Below are 22,662 nucleotides of genomic sequence, written 5' to 3' on the forward strand. Positions count from 1 at the left end.
ATGAAAATGTATTTAGTTCACTAGCCCTTGACCACTTTAATAGAACCATCCCCTCCCAAGGCAGTGATAACCTTAATTGATTTTATTTTTTTCAAGAACTAGAAAGGGGAAAAAAAGTTCAACACAATGACTTTTAAATTAGAAGTATTAGAGAAAGGTTATAAATTAAGGGTGCTCATTACATTTGAATGAAAAAGGTGGAGATCTTTATCTTAAACCAAGTCTCGGTATTATAAAGTATGAATGCACTTGAGTATTTCACTGCTGGAATGTGTGCTTAGTTAATGTGGCAGATAAGTTCACTGCAGTATTCAAAGAACAGAAAAGTAGATTCTTATAGAGAATACAAGCAACATAAAATATCCCCGTTAAGGAACACAGAGGAAAAAAATATATCTGCAAAGCATAGGGCAATAGACGCACCATGCACATGCAACAGGTATAGTATTCTAGTGATTGGCACAGAAATGAAACTAGAACAGATTGTGACAGTATTTTCTTGCCTTTTAAATAGATAGCTTTAAAAAGTTTCCATGGGGAAGGATAAAATCAGTTAGTGCCTACGTGCATTATAGTTGAACTGAAGGAAAAAGAAGAGAATACATTACAAAAGAGAAACCTGTTGAATTTACAATTAATGGTTTTACTATTGCAGTTAGATTTGTCAAAAAAAGAGAGGGCTTATTTATTATGACAGAATGATTACTAAGCAGATGATAAAATGTCTATTACCTTGTCACACATATTAGAGTAACAGAAAAAGAAAGCCATTTAAGGGCCCAATTTAAAGTGTTGTGGTGAAGGCACTTGTACAAAAGTCAGTTGCAATGGTGTGGTGGGCAACACCTCTGAGTGTGAAAAAGGATGGGAATCACAGTGCATAGAACTAAAGAAGGCGCTCACATGTCAAGAGAAACAGAATATAAGATTTATCTAACAACCAGATATGAACTGCATAAACTTTGCATTATTGAGAGATTCATGAACATCTTGATACGTCGTGAAAATGTAGTCTTTATTATCTATTTTTATTTTCAAGTAGTTTATCATGTTTTCCTACTACATAAATAGCTATTTGATAGACAACAATATATCTACATAAATCAGGAGACTCTCGTACTGCAATATATGATACCACAGTTGTACCAAATTATTAAAAAATAACATTATACTCAGATTTAATCAATGTCAAAATTATCTTTTAGACAAGACAGAATAATTGATTCTGGGTCCATAACATCGTCATGTCAAATTGCTAACCACATTTCTGAGTGTGTCGGGATCTATGTCCGTTTCTTACTCTACACAGAATGTTAGAACGGGAGGAAAGCTTCATTGAGTTCAGTCAAAGTCTGCATCTACTGTTTTCTTGTCACAGAGTTCAATTGCTCTTTGTTTTTTATAATGAAGTCATGTTTTAACACCAGCCTTGTTACATGCCAAAATAATAAAATTAGAAATGCATCTCTTATCTAGATTCTAAGTATAAAGAAATATTTTCACTGACCCAGGGCTCCAACTGCATATGTAGCAGAGAATAACCTTGTTGGGGCACTAGTGGAAGGGGAAGTACTCGGTCCTGCCAAGGTTGGACACCAGTGCAGGGGAATGTCAGTGGGGAACAGTAAGGGGGAGAGTGGGTGGGGGGGAAGACCCCTATGGGGGAGGGGAAGGTGATAGGGGGCTTATGAGTAGGAAATCGGGAAAGGGAATAACATTTGAAATGTAAATAAAGAAATATAACCAATAAAAAAAAGACAAAATACTTCATTATTATTTACTCTCTTATAGAATCTTAATTGGATTGTAAATGGATTTTAAAGAGGGAAGTAGAGTTAGGGTAAAAGTAGAATAGATGGCCTCTGTTGCACTCAGTTCATAGCAGCTATGGTTACCGCTACAAGACATTCAGAAGATCAAGTACATACTAGGACTTAAGCCCCATCCATGTCTGAAAAGCTGTTTGGAAACTGTGGACAGACAGTATTTTTGGTTAAGAAGTTGTCATTGGTTGGTTGTGCAAGTTCCACTGGTAGGTTACATCTATGTTTGTCATGTACACATGGCCAGGACTGAGTGACCTGTCCTTTCAAGATGGATATCTGTGACAACTTGCATATGGAGTTGGTATAGATACTCACGATTATTTGATTAAAAGCTGACTACATGTCTACCATATCAACAACAGTTAACTATATTTTATTTATATCATTGCCACTCTGAGATTTGAATAAAACCCAATTCCTTTTATCACTAACATCTCCTGTGTATTGCCTTTTGCTTTGTGAATTATGTTTTAGATATTCATATTCTATTCCAAAATCCAACCTTATTAAATTGGTTTTAACAATCTTTAGAAGATATTTGGATTTGTGGGTGCATGTATGTGTGTGTGTCTTCATGTAGTATATGCTTGTTCAGGTGTGTGCATGCATGGGCAGGACATATTTTATTTTTAAAATTGCAATTTCATAAGCTAAAGATGAAAAGATATCACAGATGAAACAGCCACATCAAAATCCACAGTAAATATATCCATGAATAAAACATACCTCCTTTGAAACAAGGAAGATTTCATTAGGTTTATAATGTACTAGACATGTCTGAGAATTAGAAGTCAGTAGGTCAAGTGATATCTTTACACATGACTAATGAAGAAACACAGAACAAAAGCAAACAGCAGGGTTGGGATAAAATGCCCTCACTTGATAAAACAGTACATCATGTATTCAATTATTCCACTTTTTACATAAGGAATGGTGATAAATGCAACAGGTAAGCCATAGGTACATACTCTGTGGGAACCGTGGTGGGTTGTCATTGACATCAGTCAAGGTAATGTTGACAGTTGTGGATCCAGAAAGTCCGCCAACCTGCCCAGCCATGTCTTTGGCTTGAATGACCACTGAGTAATGCTCTCTGGCTTCTCTATCCATGTTGTGTAAAGCTGTTCGAATGACTCCTGGAATATGAAAATTAAAGAGAAAAAATCAGTAAAAGCTGTACATTGAACACATGACATTTTTGAGATGAATTATATTTCCAATATTGCATTTGGAAATAGCAAATTTTATATGAGAGCTACCTGTAGAAAAATATATCTCGTTATTATCCAAAAATTGAGTCACTGATACATTTGTTTGCATGCACATATTAAACCAGTGTGGTTTTTTTTGTTTGTTTTGTTTTTGCTTGTTTTTTTTTTTTTTTGCCTTTAAATAAAAATTTTTTTTTGTTTTGCTCCATAGTATCCTTCAGTCTAGACATGCATATGGACATTATAGGACAATTTGTGAATATATTTTCTCTCTTTCTACACTGTGGGAAGTGGATATCAAATTCAGGTCACCAGGCTTGGTAGAGCTGACTTTACCCATTTTGTCGCTTCATTGACTTGCCAGACGTTTCAAAACATCATTACCATAGCTTAACCATCTCATCCTTGAAACAAACACCAGTGTCCATCAAGTTCACATTAGATTAATTCTCATCGCATCCTATAGAAGTTACCAAATGTGACTTCCTACTTTTAAATTTTCTTAACAATTTTACATGCAATATATTGACATAAGAGTTGTTCACTGAGGTTAAAGTAGAAAGAGACTCTCTATAAGAAAGGTAAATGAATCCAGCCACAGTATACAATACAGGATGGATGCTAGTGCACATCTTCCTTTTGTCTCTTTTTCTTTTGCAACTGAATTGATTAGATTTATGGTGATTTTGGTTGAAAAGCCTTAGGCACTAGGAAAAAAGATATCCCAATTTCAAACACAGTGAAAAAATAATTGAAGCCATTTGACAAGAGATTCTCCCGAAGGTAAACAGAGGAAAAAAAAATGATGCTATCAAGAGAAATTCTAACAGTATGGTAATACATGATTCACTTAATTCATGCATATGCAAAGGCCTCTAGTATTCATCTTACAAAGAACAGTGCCTCATCACATGTGTTAATAACTTAAGTGGGAACAGGAATCACGCAGGAATGAACATGGTTAGGGTACATAAAACTACTAGATAAATGGTAACACAGCATATATTTGTCATATTTGAAAACTAAAGATAATTTCATTAAGAAAAATATGATGTAAATGGGACTTTTATTTTATAGGAGAATTTAAAAAAAGTTGCACAGATTGACCCTTACCATACAGTTATTAAGTTGATATTTTATGAAACAGAAATATCGAAAGAAAAACACTAACCACCCATAGTAAATACCAATGTTCTCTCTTTTGCATACAGTTTAGAATTTAATTTTGAAGGATCCGGTAAGAAAATATGTAAACTTTCCTGCTCCAAAAAGGGCATTGAAGTTACAGTATACCCTTTCCTGTGCACTGTATCTACTTCCTGAACCAATTTGAAAGAAACTAGATAGGATAGATGAAGCTAAGAAGTGCATGCTGACAGGAACGGGATATAGATCTCTCCTGAGTGACAAAGCCAGAACATGTCAAATACAGAGGTAAACATTAGCAGCAAACCACTGAACTGAGAACTGGACCCCTGTTGGAGGAATTAGAGAAGTTCCGAAAGTCTATACATGGACTGACCCATGGAATACCCTTATAGAAGGAGAATGGGAGGGGACAGGGTGCTTATGGACAAGAAACTGGGAAAGGGAATAATATTTGAAATGTAATAAAAGAAATATCCAATCAAAAAATAAAAGAAAAAAAGAAGAAACATGATAGCCAAATTGATTAGAAGAAAAACAGGTCATATCCAAGATTGACATACGAATCTCAGGAAAAAAAAGATTTTGTGATCATCTAAACCTACAAATTTCTTTAAGGCAGTCTAATAAGTTGATGAACGATTAGTCACCATTAAAGGCATGTGAAGGATTATTCTAAAAGTTTGATAGTGTCGTCTCATTGAAAACTGATCACTACTAACAAACTTAGATACATATGATTTGGGGTACCTAGGGTGGCTCAGAGCATTTCTTTTATCTTTTGTATAGATGTTATTTAAGAATCAGATGAATTAATATACAATTAATAAGCTGAATTGCATATATTCCGTAATTCTACACTCTCACAGCATTGTAGACAAGCAGTGTCTGTCAGAGTGGGAAACTTTTTATAAGCCTTCATGGGCACATTATTACCATTTAACTTCCAGGGTTAGAGTAAAGGTCACTTTGGGTTTTCTAATTCCTATGAGCTCTGGAAGAGATATAATGATGTATATTCACATGTTTTTAGCTGATAAGAATTTTTTATCCTACAGTTCTATTTTCCTCTTTATCATATTTCCCTTGGGCCATCATGGACAAACACTGTATTCTTGGAATGGGTTACTATTTACAAATATTACATAATTTACATATATGGTATTTCATAATTTAGATTATCTTCCTCGTACCTACCTAGGTTTTTTTTTTCCCATATTCACCATACCGTAGAAGTTTCTTTGGTTTGAGTACTAATACTCCATTATCTTTTTGTAGCAATATTGGATCTCGATATATTAGCATATCAATACCTCACTACATAGTCAAGCACCTATTACAAGTCAAAGGAAATTTTGTCTACTGGTATCTTTAATTCTAGACAAAATGGCCTTAAATATCTGTGCAGTGGGTTTTATATTTCTTTGCTCGACGGGCTGTCTGCTTGTTTCGTTTGCCCATGGATCCCCATTTCCAGTGATTACAGTATAACTGCTTTTTGATAAAGTAAAATCAACATGGTCTTAGCATAAAACATTCTCATTAGCAAACATTAAGGAAAAATATGAAGCATCTCCCATTAATCATCATGTTACTGTACAACCCATATGCTGTCAATACAGAAAAAAAGGAAGTTTATTTATGGATATGGTAGGGGAATGGATATGTTCTATTGTGAATTTCTGATATGTTTTTTCAAACAGTGATTTCTGCACAAATTTAACAGGAATTATTTATCCTATTATTCTAGGTTAAATCAACAGGACATGATTGCCTGTGTATCATTTCATTATGTTCCTTATTATGTTCCCCGATAAAAGATTGCAGGCTCCTTAGTGCTTGCTGTATTTTTCTTTCTGAGCTTGTCACTCATTTTTTTCCAAGCTTCTTGGTAGGGAGGCACTTGTTACTGTGAATTATTCTCTGCTGAATATAAGCTCTCAATATTGAAACCTCACCTGTGGTTATGAACATTATTTCTTGAGTGTCATTCCTTAGAAGACCTTAAGATTCTGTTCCTTAACTGACAGTATTTATAGAACAACCATTCTCTAAAGTGACTTCTTGCATTTTTAGCCAGTAAATAAGAGTGCAAGAGGGAAATACTACCTAAATTTGGCTCATTAGTTACCACCACAGAAGACTGCAAAATAAATATGGCTAATAGAGAAGAATAAATAAATATGCAGAAATAATCAGATTATTACAGAAGCTTCTTATGTTCATAAAGCATTTATACCAAGAACTGGTAAATTTCCCTTCATTGTAAACTAGACATTTTGCATTTTGCTCAATTGCTGGGAATCAAACATATTTCTCCAGCATAATAGAAAGTGCAGAAATTAATGAGCTTCTGATCAAAAGAAGAAAAGTAAGCATTTGAGCATGCATGAAAGTGAAATGAAATAGTTTTTATTAAATTAAAGACTCAAAAATAAAACCTTACTAAAAATGTATTTAAAAGTATGCTAGAAAAACATAGAAAGGACACTTTGGGATACAGGAATACAAAACATAATTTAGACCAGACTTTCAAGCAAATACTTATTATATGTTTGCATTAAATTAGAAGACAGAACATAGATTATATATGTGTGTATATATAGTAAATATTTTAAAATATTTTAGAAATGATATATAATTATACCAATAAGCACTTTCATAGTTAAAAACTATTAAAAAGCTATATTTTATTTAAACACACCTTACAGTTTCAAAAGAAATCACTGTTAGACATAAGAAATGATCAGTAATGCAACTCATCATAAGAATGTATATAAAATGCCCAGTAATATTCTAATTCAGAAAAATGGGTATGCTCCAAATGTAAAATCAGCAATAATTACAAAGGCACAAGGTAAACAGGGCTGAGAGGGACAAAGAGCAAGAGGTATAACTGTTGTTCAGTGTAAAGTAACATGGTAGTCAGTATAAAGAACTTCATAGGTAGAACAACAATATCAACTAACCATACCCCAGAGATCCTGGGGACTAAACCATCAACCAAAAAGGACACAGGGAAGGACCCATGGCTCCAGCTGAATATGTAGGAGAGGATGGACTTGTTGGGCATCAATGGGAAGAGAGGCCCTTGGTCCTGTGAGGGCTTGTTGTCCCTGTGTAGAAGACTGAAAGGCAATGAGGTAGAAGTGTTTGGGTGGGGAATCACCCTCATAGAAACAGAAAGAGAGGGGACAGGATAGGGGGTTTGTGGAGGTGAAACCAGGGAAGGAAATAACATTTGAAATTAAAATAAATAAAATATCCAATAAAAAAACAAACTCCATGGGAAATTTATTCTTTTCAAAAATCAAAGAAAGGAGAGAGAGGGAGAGGAGAGGGAGGGAGAGGGAGGAGAGGAGAGAGAGAGAGAGAGAGAGAGAGAGAGAGAGAGAGAGAGAGAGAGAGACAATGCAAAAGAAAATTACAGTATACTCCACCCATCTCATTGGTCTATTTCCAGTGATCATAATAATATGCTTAAGAGACACCTGTACTCTCATCATTCTAGCAGCTGTCACAGAGAGCCAAGAGGAAGAAACGTCTTCTATGTAATGCAATAGTATATAGCCAACAAAACCAAAATCCTCCCATTTCAGACAACATGGATGCAATGATAGGTTTGTGCTAAATTAAATAAGCTGGACATACAAAGAGAACTACTCAGTTAAATGTGAAATCTAAATTGTTGTGGTGAGGCTTGTTGAAGAGGGTATGGGTGGATGTTAGCACCTTCTTCCTATAGAGTGAATTGTGAGTTAAATCCCTCATAGTATACCCCCGCCCCGCATACTCTTCCACACTGCTGTGGTTGAGAACAGAACCATGAATACTAGAGGTCACAAATGTAGGGTAGAGATTGGATGAAAAGGCTTGAAAATTTTTCTACGTACCATCTGGCAAATTAGCATTATAGGGGACCATAAAAAAACTACATAGCAACAACTTTTAATTTCAAAAAGCCAGCAGGACAGTGAACATCTTCCTCTCCCAGCAAATTGATAGATATTTGAAGCAGCACAAATGCCTTGCCCAAACTAATTATTACATGGTAAGTTTCTATGATAATATAACAAGCCATCAATAGGTACAAATATTATATTTATATATTTCAACCAAAATTAATATTAAATGTTCCAAAATGTAGTTAGCAGTGCTTACAGGAGAAGCAGGAGTGCCTGACACAACATCTCTATAATTCACATGAAGAAGCCAGCTATTATGACAGTTGCCAAACTGTTGGGAGTTGGAGACAGGCAGGTCCTGGGAGAATGTTGGACAGCCTGCATTACTGAAATAGGACATTCAGTTCCAGAGTCTTGGTCTCAAAGAGTAAGTGGAGAGAAATAAGAGAATAGCATCTTCCCTTGTGCTCTCTATGATCAAATATAGATGCATGTATCACACACAAAATTCTTCCAAAATTCTCTCTCTCTCTCCTCTCTGTCCTGTCCTCTCCTCTCTCTCCCTCTCCTCCTCCCTCCCTCCCTCCTCCCTCCTCCTCCCTCCTCTCCCTCCTCTCTCTCTCTCTCTCTCTCTCTCTCTCACACACACACACACACATAAATCAAATGTAAAGAAAAGCAGAATGAAAAAAAAATCAACCAAACAACTAATAAAAAGCCCTGCAAATTGTTTTATTTTTCTCCTTAATCCCCCTAAATCCCAAAATGATAGCCCACACCATGCACCTTGAAGGTACATTTTACATTTTTTTCTAATAACGAACCCTACATGAAAATTCTCTAAAAACTGCAGTCTGTACTGTGCTCTCCCAGTTCAACTAGGTTAATAATCAAGACTAACAATGATGAAAGTCAATTAACATCAAATTAAAATCAAAGCACCATTATATTTAGACATCCTGTATGAGGATACAGGGATGTGTATCACAGACATAATTCTTGGCGGGAAGATAATCCTGTGATTGTTGTGCTTGAACAAAATAGAACAGCACTTTCAAACTTAAAAAAAAAAACTGTGGTATACAGACTTAAACACATTTCTCTTAGGTTTTATTTTTTCACTAATATGAGCATGCAAAACTTTTAAGAAGTTGAGAAGTGTCATTTACAATCCAGGTGAAATATCCAGATTTTGGGGGGGGGAAGCCTGAGAAAATATGGAAATGAAAAGGATCTCTGTGCAAGCATCTGATAAGACCTAAGAGTGTATAGTAGAACATGGTTTCACACTAGTCGTGGATTAGGCTTCACGGAGTTGCACTTATATCACTGGTTTTTACCACTCAGTGGAATCCAGTACTACAGAATCTTACAAAAAGCACTCTTCTCGGGAAGCTTACACTCATGGTAGGAAAAAAATGTGGGAAAGATAGTTAAGGATACTTTACATAACGAACAGAGTAGTGTCAATACTATGGAAAATAAAGAACTGGGTTTGTGCTCACAGTTTTTAACTGCAGCAAGACGGTGCACTGCTGTGACTGGTGCATTTATCAACGATTGCCTTGTCACATGTGAGTTCCTTCTAAAACCTTCAAGAACTTAACCACTCTGTTATTCTTCCTTCCTTCCTTCCTTCCTTCCTTCCTTCCTTCCTTCCTTCCTTCCTTCCATCCTTCCTTCCTTCCTTTATTTTGTCTTTATTTTTAATTGGTTATTTTATTTACATTTCAAGTGCTGTTGTCCCCCTTCCCGGCATCCCCTCTGCAACACCTCTATCCTATGCCACCTCCCCCTGCCTCTATGTGGGTGCTCCTCCACCCACCCATCCACTCTGGCCTCACCGCCCTAGCATTCCCCTATGCTGGGGCATGAAGCCTCCACAGGACCAAGGGCCTCCCTCCCATTGATGCCCAATAAGGCCATCCTCTGCTACATATCCAGCTGGAGCCGTGGGTCACTCCATGTGTACTCTGTGGTTGGTGGTTTAGTGTCTGGGAGCTCTGGGTGGGGGTCTAGTTAGTTGATATTGTAGTTCTTCCTATGGAACTGCAAACCTATTCAGCTCCTTCAGTCCTTGCATTAACTTCTCCATTGAGGTCCCTGTGCTCAATCCAATGATTGACTGAGAGCATCTCCATCTGTAGTGGTCAGGCTCTGGCAGAACCTCTCAAGAGACAGCAATACCAGGCTCCTGTCAGCAAGAGCTTCTTTGCATCAGCAATAGTATCTAGGTTCCTTGTTGGCAGATGGTTCTCTGGGTGGACTTATATGAACATATAGAACATAACTTCTTAAAATCTTGCATGTGATATCCTCAAGTACATAATAGCATTACTGTGTTTTTACATTATCTATGCTCTCAAAGAAGTTTGTGCAGATCTTTGCATTTATATTACATATTATATATTTTGCATATGTATACACACACACATATGAGATTTGCCACAAGATACTATTTCTGTTTCTCAACGTCATAGTCACAATTTTCCATAAGGCAAGTTGAAGTATTTTCTTCAATAGAATACTGAAACAACACTGAAACAGGACTGTAAGACCCCAATGGAAGAGTTAGAGAAAGGACTGAATGAGCTGAAAGGTATTATAACACCATAGGAAAAACAACAATATCAACCAAACTGAGACCCCAACAGAGCTCCCAGGGACTAAACCACCAACCAAAGAGTGCACATGGAGGGACCCATGGCTTCAGCTGCATATGCCAGAGGATGGCATAGTCTGGCATCAATAGGAGGAGAGGCCCTTGGTCCTATGAAGGCTCTATTTTCCAGTGTAGAGGAATGCTAGAGCAGGGAGGTGGGAGGTGGTGGGTCAGAGGGCAAGCATCCTCACAGAAGCAGGAGGGCAGGGGGAGGGGGGACAATGGGATCGTGGTTTCTGAAGGAGAAACCAGGAAAGAGGATAATATTTGAAATGTAAATACATAAAATATCCAATTAAAAAAAAAGATGACCATATTTACTAATTTGATGGCTTAGAGTCAAGAAAGGGAGACACAGTGAAGTAGAGCTGAATAAACTCATAACTTGTAACTATCGCATTATGTTTAGTAAAAGCTGAAGAAATGCTATTGCAAGTAATGGTACCTGTTTCAACATGTCAAGAAAGTAGTTCACATTAGTGATGAATGACTCGTGTCCAAATAAACATCAATTGTCTACACATACATCAATTTATCAGATAATAACCAAAATTTATTTAACTCAGATCATCAGTATTATTAGAATTGCAGCAGAGTATTAGATATGAATGATAAACTTTGACAAAAATCAATGCAAGTATGTCGATAAATCAACCAACTTTATATCCTAGAAGTATTTGCATATTTTATACTACCCAACATTTATCAGTAAAATATGCATTTGCATGTAATTAAATATATACACACAAATTTCCTTTTGTTAAATAGGATTCTGTATTATTGCTAAGGATAAATGATTTTGATAGATGTGAGAAAAAATGTCCATCCAAAGAAGTCATTTATTACAAAAATCCTTTCAGGTGACATGTGTAAGACAGAGAAAAATCGAAGAGGTCATCTCACTTAAAAGGAATAGAAAATTCTCATATGCTACATTGAAATAAAAATCATGAAATCAGCTCAGGGTAGAAGGGCATGTGAACTCTAATGCTTCTGGGTTTGACTGCAAATAAGGTGGACAGTTATTGACATATTTTATGTAAAGAAATATCTCCTGTGTGTGTGTGTGTGTGTGTGTGTGTGTGTGTGTGTGTGTGTGTACGCATGTGTATTATTCTGCAAGCCCAAGTCTGAACTTGTTCAGTACCACTCATATCAAAAACTCAGAGAAGATATTCTGTTTCATATAGTGTATAAGAGGATCAGTTAGAACATCACTTTAACCCTATCATAAAAAAACCTTTTAACCTTGATGACATTAGCAAAGGAACCAGTATTTCATGATGATCAAATATCAAATCCTGGCCCCAACAGAGAAAAAAAACCTGAAGACCAAAGAACAGGGACAAAAGATAAAAAAGCAAGGAGGTGTGGCATGCTGGAAGAAAAGAAGTGTTTCAGAGAATAGGATCTGTTCAAGTGTGTCAAATGCAGCTGCTCTGTCAAGTAAGATACAGACAGAGCAGGCTGCAGAATGAATTGAAGGCACAGGCATAATAATGGGAAATGTGGCAGCCTGACCTAAATCTTAGTAGTGGGTTTGAGGTGACTGAAGTGTTATGTGAGGCATTTTGAAGTGAATTTTTAAGGACAAGTAGACTGGGGCAAGCTGTCTGATTACAAGTGGACAATGAGAAAAGGGCATGATCTTAATGGCACTCTGGGATTTGGCTTAAGGACCCAGGTCAGTGGGGAGCTTCTCCAGAGTGAGAAGTGCTGGCTGAAGATCTCTGAAGAGTGTTAACTCCTGACTATATTAACCTTGATGCACTCAAGGGGTATCAGTGAAAAAGAATTATGTGTAGTTGAATAGACTGCACCGTCTAGAAAGGTCTTGGACTGACAAATGAAGGCAATAATTACAGTTTCAAAGAGAAAAGTGAAGCTGATCTCACTCCTGTAACACACCAATGATATGTCAATTATTATAATAAATGCTCAAAATTGCTTGTGATTGAGCCTTCATTTCTTGAATTACACATAAAAGGCTACAGGAGTTATCTTTTAAGAAAAGTGCATGACATAAAAAAGAATCGGTCCTTCTGATCTTAATAAATATGAGGAGAAATTGGCTATTTTGACAGAATTGAACAGAATTGACAGAATTGTTTTATTTTTGATTAATACACCCCTCCACACATAAACAAACATATATGAGTAAGCTCTGAATAGTCAAGAAGAGGTTGCTATACTTACTTTTCCTCAATTTAATTTGGAAGATCACTAGCCTTACATAGTTTATACATTGGGAAAAACAGACAAAACAGTTCAGTAATGGAGAATGTGGTTAAATGAAAAATATATACTAATTCAAAAGTAAGGGAGATTAATTTTTAAAATGATGTTATCTGCTTAAATATATGCATATCTTATTTCTGCTATCTGTTCATTTGCTATCTGTGTAGGCCATTTTTGGTATGCTGAATCCTTCAATATATCTGGAAAGAATAAGTAATATTTTATGTAAATCTTTCCACGTGGTAGCTTAGCATTTCTCTGTTTACATGGCTCGATGTAACGTAAAAGTTCATGTAAAATAAAAGTGTAAAAGAAAGATTCTGTTTTTAATTTTTAATCTCTGTGTGTATATACTTTGGTACTGCTCCTAAAAATGGTTGTGTTTTTGAGTTACTCCCAAGTGCTGAGGACGTAGGGTGACTGTTCTCCTCTCTCCTTTTCATGCAAAAGTCTTTCTTCCCTTGTTTACTAGCTGGTTTGTAATTTCTCATGTTGTACGACAGGAACAGAATTGGGCATTTAAGGCAGTCTATACATCAGGTAGAACAAATAATGCATTAATGAGGCAATGTACCGTGAACTGCACTTAGGGTTCTGATTCCTTGGGCATACCTGAGATTTCTTTGCAATGAGTTATTTAAGCTTTGAAGAATGATTTCCATTCGAACACAAGAAATTAACTAGGAACAATGATGAAACAAAGCCAGAACTTGAGGAGCAATTACCATAGTCTATAATGGCTGAAGGAGAAGTAAATGCGGCATTGATTTAGATTCTAGAGACTTTCGTTTTTAAAACTAACCTAGAAGTCATGCTAATTTGTTGATTTAGAACCCATCACTGTTTATTTTAACACTATTCATTCTTAAGGTTCCAAAGAATCTGTGAATGTGTTTCTACTAACTCAAGCATGTCTCTCCAGGTTATTACTGAAGTTTTTACCAAGACACTGTTTCAGCCTCATCTTCTGTAGCGATTCCCTTCAGAAACATTTGTAACGGAAGTTGGCTAAAGCGGAAACACGAAAGGCAACCGGACAGAAACCAGAAGCCCAGGATGCTTCAGCCTATGGACAATTAGGATAGTGTGTGATTGAGGAAAATTATATTTCTACTGTAAATTCGAAGCAGCAGCACAATACATCTGGCGTGTGAATCTTTTCACTTTCACTACCTCTTAACACTTCAAATTTAGGCTGATTCTCCACTTACTGCATTTCTTCCTGGATAAGAGCATCTTATTCCCTCAAGGTTGCAATTTAAGAACTCTACATTTTGCTTCTTTAATGTCTTTTTGTATGTTCACTTCAAAGTCAGTGGACCAGTTATTTCTCAAATTCTAAAGATATTTTCAATAGATATGGGCTGTGCTGAGAAGCTTTTTATAACCACACCAACATTCAGAGCTTTATGGAAATTTAAAGGAATGTATAGGGAATCTGACTATTGGGTTGGGATGGACCTCATTCAAGAACACTTAATAGACCCTAGTAAATTCTGGGGCAACATGGGTTTGATCCCTTGCATTATTAAAGATAATGTAGACAGACTAAAGTTAGTTTATAAGAAATGACTTAAGCCATAAAGTGTTTGGATTACAGATGAGACAAAAGTAATCAGAATTTAATATAATTTCAAATTATTCAAATCCTATATCATTCAAAAATACAGTGTGTGTGTGCATGTGTGTGCTTCGCAGGTATAACCCAGAGTTTTGTGTTCTACTATTGATCTATAAACTTCACCCCCTACATTTGTGTTCTTAATAAACTACTTAAATTTATTTACTACCCATAATCACAATTTTTTAAATTATTTTTGTCTCTTACTATGGTAACTCTATGTTTCCATCATCAATTACCTGTTTCTGAAGTTGAGGATTTTCTTGGTCATATGGGCATTTGACTGTGCACCATAGACACCAATATGGAAAACCTGAGAGGTTAGGAGACAAGGGTTTAATTTTGATGTCATGATTTCCTTTCATGTTTTGTATTTAAGTATGAGCAGTAACATCTGTAATGTATGTTTACTCAGTTAATATAAAGTGATATTGGCCTATTCATAGATATTTTTAGAGGAGTGACCATCACATTGCAAACCCTCCATAGGGTTTGCATACACTCGTAAGGGTCTTTTGAACCAATTTTGTTCAGAGATTGGCATATTTTGAAAGGAGTGAATATTAATAGATTTGTTTTTAAGACTACATTTAGTTTTGTTTGTGTTTCTCTCTGAATGAGTATTTGCCATAGGTTATGTTCCATTGCTGAGACCAGAAGAGGGCACTGGAACCCTAGTGCTGGAGTTGCTAGGAAACTGAGCTGCCTGACCCTGGGCAAGGTGGCACTGTGGTCCTTGAGGTGCTCAGCAGTCGCTCCTAACATCTGAGCTCTGAGTCTGGATTGATGTTATAATTTTGAAACAATTATTTCACAATTTTTGAAAACCATCCTTGGTGGATTTAAAAAGGTTAAGATCTTGTTTAATATACTGTCTCCAAATGTGTTCGCAAAGGTGTACACTTTCATTTACAATTGTAGTCAGGACTACAATCCCAGACCTATTTTTCCTCCACAGGTTGATTGTACTAAGGAAACCGGGAAAGGGAATAATATTTGAAATGTAAATAAGAAATACCCAACTTAATAAATATGGGAAAAATAAAGCATTCTCCCTTAATCACTTTGGGTTATTTGGTCATTATTTTGATATGCTTTGTTTATGATTTTCCCCCAAAGTTTGAGCTTCATTTATTCTCATGATTATTATACTGAAATTTGAACTTTACCAAGCACTTATTGAATTTTTACCGTGGATAACTTTCTTACCTCAAGGTCCTTAGTTGATAAGGGCATTTAGGATACCAAGCACTATGATAAATATGATTCTAGCAATTATTTAATATAACCATTTTTTGATCAGAGCCATAACTCTCACTAGCATAGAATATTTGGCATGTACTCACTAGTAAGTGGATATTAGGCAAAAAAAAAGTACAGAACACCCAAGATACAGGCCACAGAACTCAAAAAGTTCAACAAGCTGAAGGACCCAAGTGAGGATGCTTCAGTCCCACGTGAGAGAGAAGAAATCAGTCAGAAGTGGGAAAGAGGGAGGGACATGGGAGCAAAAAGGGACAGGGTGGGAAGAAGAGAGGAACGTGGTCTGGTATTGGTTGGGGGAAAGGACTGAATCCCTGAGGGCCAGAAAGAATGGAAACAGGCCACCTCGAGAAGTAGGAGGTTGGGGGGCCTTACAGAATACACCAGAAACCTGGGAGGTAAGAGACCCTCAGGAATCAATGGGAGGGACCATAGATGAAATGCCATATAAGGGGAGAAGGAACTTATATAGCCCACCTCCAGCAGAAAGACAGGGCATCAATTGAGGAATGTGATTGCCATCTTAGTCCAATGACCATAATTGTTCCTTCTGAAGGAACTGCAGGGACGGAAATGGAGAGGAGCCTGAGCAAAAGAAGGTCACCTGGACAGGCCCAAAGTGGGATCCAGCTCAAGGGGAGGCTCCAAGGCCTATCACTATTACTGTGGCTATGGAGTGCTCACAGAAAGGGACCTATCATGACTGCCCTCCAAAATACCCAACAAGCAGCTGAAAGAGTCAGATGCAGATATTTACAGTGAATCAATGGGTAGAAGCTACTGACCCCTGTGGTTGAATTAGGGAAAAGCAAGAAGAAGCCGAGGAGGAGGGCAACCCTATAGGAAGACAAACAAATCTCAATTAGCCTGGACCCCCGAGATCTCTCGGACACTCGACCACGAACAAGGCAGCATACACCAGCTGATATGAGGCCCCCAGCATATATACAGCAGAGGACTGCCTAGTCTGGGTTCAGTCAAAAAAGATACACCTAACCCTCAAGAGATTAGAGGCCCCAAGGAGTTTAGAGGTCTGATGGAGTAGGGGTTGGGGCTGCCCGTTGAAGTCATCCTCCTGGAGACGGGGGCAAAGGGGAGGTATGCGATGTGGAATAGTGGGAGGGTGGACTAGGAAGAGAATAAACTTTGGAGTGTAAAGGAAAGATTAAATAAAATTTAATAAAAAGTAAAAATTTCCCAGCGGTGTCCTGCATGTGTTCTTTAATTTGGGCATTATGGTCTAGCTGAAGACAACCTTATTGCTTGTATGCTCTAGACACATGCTCTTTATTGAAACATCACACCGACTCCTTTGAATATAGTCTTCATTTGGCTGGTGTCTCAGCATGAGTCACAGCTGCCAACAAAGATTGTTCTCAAACTGTCGGAGTCCACAAAGCACAGGACACAGTGTGCTGTCCTCTGCAGGCCCGTGTGCTCTATGCATCCACAGTGTCTTAATTGGCCTCCAATGTGTTTCCTAGTTTCTTGCTGAATATGAAGAAAATAAAATCTCACAGGTATTGGGATCTCTGATGTCTTTTTCTATCTTAAGGCTTGTATTTCCATTTTGCTTTCAAACAGAATTCAATCATAAAGCAGTTACACCAGCCTAATATCTTAAAAAATGTTAAACACAACCTATTTTCCCCAATTGCATTTTGTATATTAAAACTATAAAGTTCTACCAAGTTAGAAATCAGAAAACAATTCAGTGGCAACTTAATGATGTCATTAATTCAGTCGACATTGATTACATTATGAGGTATGAGGTAACTCAGAATAGAAATAATTACAGAGAATATTTTTCAATTTGATATGTTCACAGATTAGAGTATAATAATTTCACAATTTATAATCAAATGATCTCCAAAGTGGAATATCAAAAATAACCAACTTATACTCCCTCTTTCCTTCCCCTGTCTTTTTTTCTTTATACAGTAGATTAAGGTATAAGAGTATGCAGGAATTGTCCATTCAAACTTATGATTAGTCAACTTCTTTGGACATTAGCTATGTGATTTGCCTCCCAGTGTAAACATTTAAAAGAAACATGTGATTTCCCACTTCCTTTGGTTTTTACTCGTACTTTGGGGTCTTGGTCCATCAAAGAGCTGGACAATAGGAGGTTCCAATGACAGCTTCAATCATATTTATACCTTTTCCCCCAGATAAGCATTCAGTGGCTTATTGAACTGTAAGCTATGAGAAGACTGTCTACATTTCTAAAACCTAATACTTCATTGTACTATTTCCTCAGATTAAAAATATGTGAAATATTTTTGATAATTATAATTTTAAATAATCATTTTGATACATTTATAAGTTACATATTGTGTTATCTTTCCATTGTCATATAAAACTATTCCACAATAGTGAATGTGCTGTAGCAATTAAGGCCATAGACTTAGCAAGTAGACTGATATGATCTGAAGTCTATTCTCACTGGTTGGTTGTGTGTTTTAATGCAATTATTGATCTATGAGTCAGTTTGTAATTCTAAAAAGTTTAGCACAAGCATTACAATTTGGGAGTAAGGATACTATATCAAATAGATAATAAACCTTACTGGAAATCCATGGAAAATGTGTGTTGCACAAAAATGGAATAATAAACAAGAGTTAAAATTGTTCCTTCCTATTTTATGATGTCACCAAGGGGTCTCTGACCACAGTCTTGCTAGACTAACAGCACACACAGAGCTTTCACAGCTCAGTGCCAGATGAGGTTCTAGAACTTAAAAAAGACACATGCGCTGATCTCTAACCCAAGAGCTATCTGCAGTTTATAACTATTTGCAAATGAAAAATTAATTTTCTCTAAGAGAACCTCACTAGGGAAACAAAACACTTTTTGCTGAGTACACGCTCAGCAATAAATAGACAACAGAAAGAAAATTAGAGCCATGCATGGGGGTTCTTCATCCTATGATGAAATCAGGACACAGCACTATTGTATTGCTTTTGTCTGTTTTCCAGTGTTTGGCTGATACATTACAGCTCCCAGTTTTTCGATTTTATGGGATTACTGAATTTGCAAAAGTGTGTGTCTACTACATCTCTGTGTTCTTCTGGTACTTTATTCTTTGACTCTTTCACTTTGGGCTGTTTTCACATATTCAAATTCATTTATTTTGATTCATTTCATTTCATTTTATTAGTACTTCCTAGATATTGTTTGTTTATTAAGGAAAGACCAAAAAGGTTTGAATCCAGAGGTAAGGGTATGTGGGAAAGAACTCAGAGGCATAGAAGAAGGAAAAACATTATCATAATAAATTATATGGAGAAAAATCTACTTTTTATGAAAAAGTTAAAAAGAGTTTTGTTGACCATATAATAGAGAAATATAACATTCAAAGAACCTGTTTGATAAATATCACCCTAACAATTTCATCTTGTCTTAAAGGCTGTGCATTATGTAATCTATAAAAGATAACTATTTTCTATTTAAAATAGTGCTATGAAATGAAGGGGGATGCCATGTATACACTAGAAAAACAGAAATGTGTTTTACGATATTGCACTGATTACTGACACCAGTTATATTTCCCAGAGAAGGAGTAAAGGCAACATTTATATTAAATTAAATAGTTTTCCCTAATCATAGCTGCAGTGGAAATACTATCTCTTCAAAAAGCATATATTTGATATATAAAGTGACATTTTATATTTAAGCAATTCTCCAGATATCATATGACAGTAAATCTCCATGGAATTATTCAGGAGAATTCCAAATATTGTTTTCCAGTTGCCAGATTCTCAGATGAAATATGCTGCTGTTTTGCTGATGCTAACACAATCTCATGTGGGAGAGCAGAGGAGAGGAATTACTCCTTCACGACCCTTTAAAAAGTAAATCTTCCATCTTCAGAAGTTATACTAAATCATTAAAATGTAAGAATAGATAATAAACAAGATGCTATTAATATAATATTGAATGTATCTTTTATTTGAATAAACACAACTAAATGAGAATCAAACTCCTGAGAGAAAGTAGAGATGAAAGTTATCTATCTCTACTTCCTACCCATCCTCCATCAACACTCACCACCTGCCCATTCAGTAATTTCCTCACTATTTTTGGCTCACCTTGCAAAGTATCTCTGAACATTTGAAAAGAGAATTAACGGGCATATTATCAAGCTCTAAAGGGTTCTACAGTGTATAATTCTCAATGTAATTGCCTTGAAATGTAACATCATTTTATGGGTTTTGGTGGAGGAAAACTAAGACATTGCCATTAATTTTAGTTAAAAAAATATATATTTATTATAGGTGATAACGGTGATGAAAAAGTTTCATGAAAGTAGAGAAGGATTTTCGCTTAGTAAAGTGCCAATGAATTGTGACATATTACCCAATAAAACCACTATTTGCTGAAACAGACTTGGCTCAATCGATTTTCAATTACTAAGTTAAAATGTCTTCCCTTGACTTTTATATGGCCTGGTTCAGTCAAGACAATAAATTCTATGGAAAAATATTATGAACAGTGGATTTATAAGGCTATCTAATTTTTGAGCTTAATTTCCAATAATTAATCATCTCTTCTATTACTGCTTTTTAAAAATTGTCCTAAGCTAGCATGTGTACCATGCAACCTATGAGCTTCAGGATCGTGTGTGTGAGAGAGAACAATTGTTCTCTGAGCATAAATACTACTACCATCATTTGAGCAGCTGTGACTACTTTCAAGAGACCATCAATATAAAGACTGTAGATACTTCCTCCTAAAAGAAAAATCTCTAGACCTTTACCTCAGATCTCAGCCACACTTGTCTATAACTTCCTCTCAGTTTGTGATGCTTCTCGAACTGTGTATGCTCTCAATACATAGAGTGCAGAAATATAGCTGTAGTAAATTTATGTATCTATCGGGGAAGTCATCACCCATGTTGGGTCCATGATTCAGTTCTCTTAGGGTTATATAGGTTCATCTAAGTACCCCCATTCATGATCTTCTAGGATGCCCAATAAACTGAATTTCAACAGGCTGGGATTGCATGAGATCACTACTTTGGGCTATAATTGGTTCTCTATCTAAGATGTTCTCCCCTCTTCAGGAAATTTTCACAAAATATATATTATGATATTACCTGATCTAGTTACATACGTGTTATCTTAAGTGTTTTGTACACTTTTCACATACTAACACAACATGTTTTTATTCAAATACTATCTTTGTTGCAATAGAATCTGCATTTATAAATATTATATTTATATGACTTGTCTCAAATGAATTATAAAATATACTTGGAATTTAACTTGTAGTTGATTAAGTTCAAAACTTTGAATATCTAATTTCATGGACACTGCTATTGCTAATCTCAAGAATGTATAATCAGTAGAGATTAGTTTTAAAATGTCAATCTATAAATTATTTATATAAAGGTGGAAAGCTAGCATAGTCACCTTAACGTAAATAACTGTGTTCAAAATTATTTTTCTCTAGGGTTTATATTTTCTCACACCATGTTTATACTTACAAATTAATAATTATACAAGTTAATAGTAAAATTATGGGTAGAGAGTAGTTGAAATGCAATGAATTTTCCTAACCATATCTGTAATCTACAGATATTTTGTAGGTAGAAGATCACATTGATTTACATAATAAGCAACTTAAGATTTATAGTACTGTAACTCTTCCAACCAGAAATGACAAAATAAATGCTGTCTTCTCTCAAGCAAAACTGAGAGAAACGTGTTGAGTATAAGCCATCTGTGATTTTTCTCTAATGAGTTGTTGTTCCTCTGGAGAAAATGAAAAGGGAACTTTAGAAATCTCCAGACTGCAAGCAGAGATTTGATTCCCTGGTTTCTTATCAAGTATATCTCCTTCATTTATTTTTTACAAAATTTAACCTATAAAAGTTTTCATGTTGATTTTCTACAGCATGTGCTTTTGAACAATAAATACAGTGCAGAATGGGAAACAGCTGTTCAACATTTGTATTTTTAATAGGTAGATTATGTGCATTTCTGTCCAGTATTAGAAACAATAATGTGTGCTAATTACAGTATGCCTTATACTAATCAGTAACAAAGATTCTAACTTCTGTTTAACGCTAGTCAGGTTTCTTTCTTTCTTTTTCTGCTTTTTTTCCTCAACTAGGTGAGGATGTTGGAACGTTAATATTTATCTCTCCATTATGTATTGTTTTTGAAATAGATATTTAGAGTATAATAGAGCTTCACCATTCCCCATTTCTTTCTTTCATCCAACTCTCCTATGTAACCACTAGTACTTACTTTACATTTATTATTTGCTTTTATAGTTGCGCTCTCTCTCTCTCTCTCTCTCTCTCTCTCTCTCTCTCCTCTCTCTTTCTCTCTCTCTCTCTCTCTCTCTCTCTCTCTCTCTCTCTCTCTCTCTCTCTCCCCGTGTGTGTGTGTGTGTGTGTGTGTGTGTGTGTGTGTGTGTGTGTGTGAGAGAGTTCCTACATACATAGAAACAACTTTCTCAGTCTGTTTAACACTGTGTTTTATATGTTTTCCAAGTTGAACTTTGGAATCGGGCCAGCAATTGTAGAGGTTTTTTCCAGCTCTCAGTATTCCTCACACCACATAGTACTTGTCAATGATTTACACTCAAGAGCTCCCTCTTCCCTCATTCTGCAGTGTAAAAAAACTCTCCCTTTCTCCTTCATTCTGACCAGGTTCTATCACCATTGTCCTTCTTCTTCTTTTTTTTTTTTAAATATGGCAAGATTTTTGTTTGTTTCCTTTTTGAAACCAAGAATTAATAAATAAGAAAGTATACATTAATTACATAAAAATAGTTCTCA

At 35.9% G+C, this 22,662-nt stretch overlaps 1 protein-coding gene across 1 annotated transcript in view; it reads right to left on the minus strand.

Annotated features, from left to right (window-relative positions):
* The window catches only part of Cdh18 (cadherin 18), a 242,554-nt gene that overhangs the window by 101,851 nt on the left and 118,041 nt on the right, over positions 1-22,662 (minus strand). The window contains exon 3 of the mRNA XM_032898746.1: positions 2,795-2,962. Coding sequence (XP_032754637.1) covers positions 2,795-2,962 — 168 coding nt within the window. The remainder of the gene's footprint in view (positions 1-2,794; positions 2,963-22,662) is intronic.

Source organism: Rattus rattus, chromosome 3, assembly GCF_011064425.1.
Source record: "Rattus rattus isolate New Zealand chromosome 3, Rrattus_CSIRO_v1, whole genome shotgun sequence".
NCBI classification, from domain to species: domain Eukaryota; kingdom Metazoa; phylum Chordata; class Mammalia; order Rodentia; family Muridae; genus Rattus; species Rattus rattus.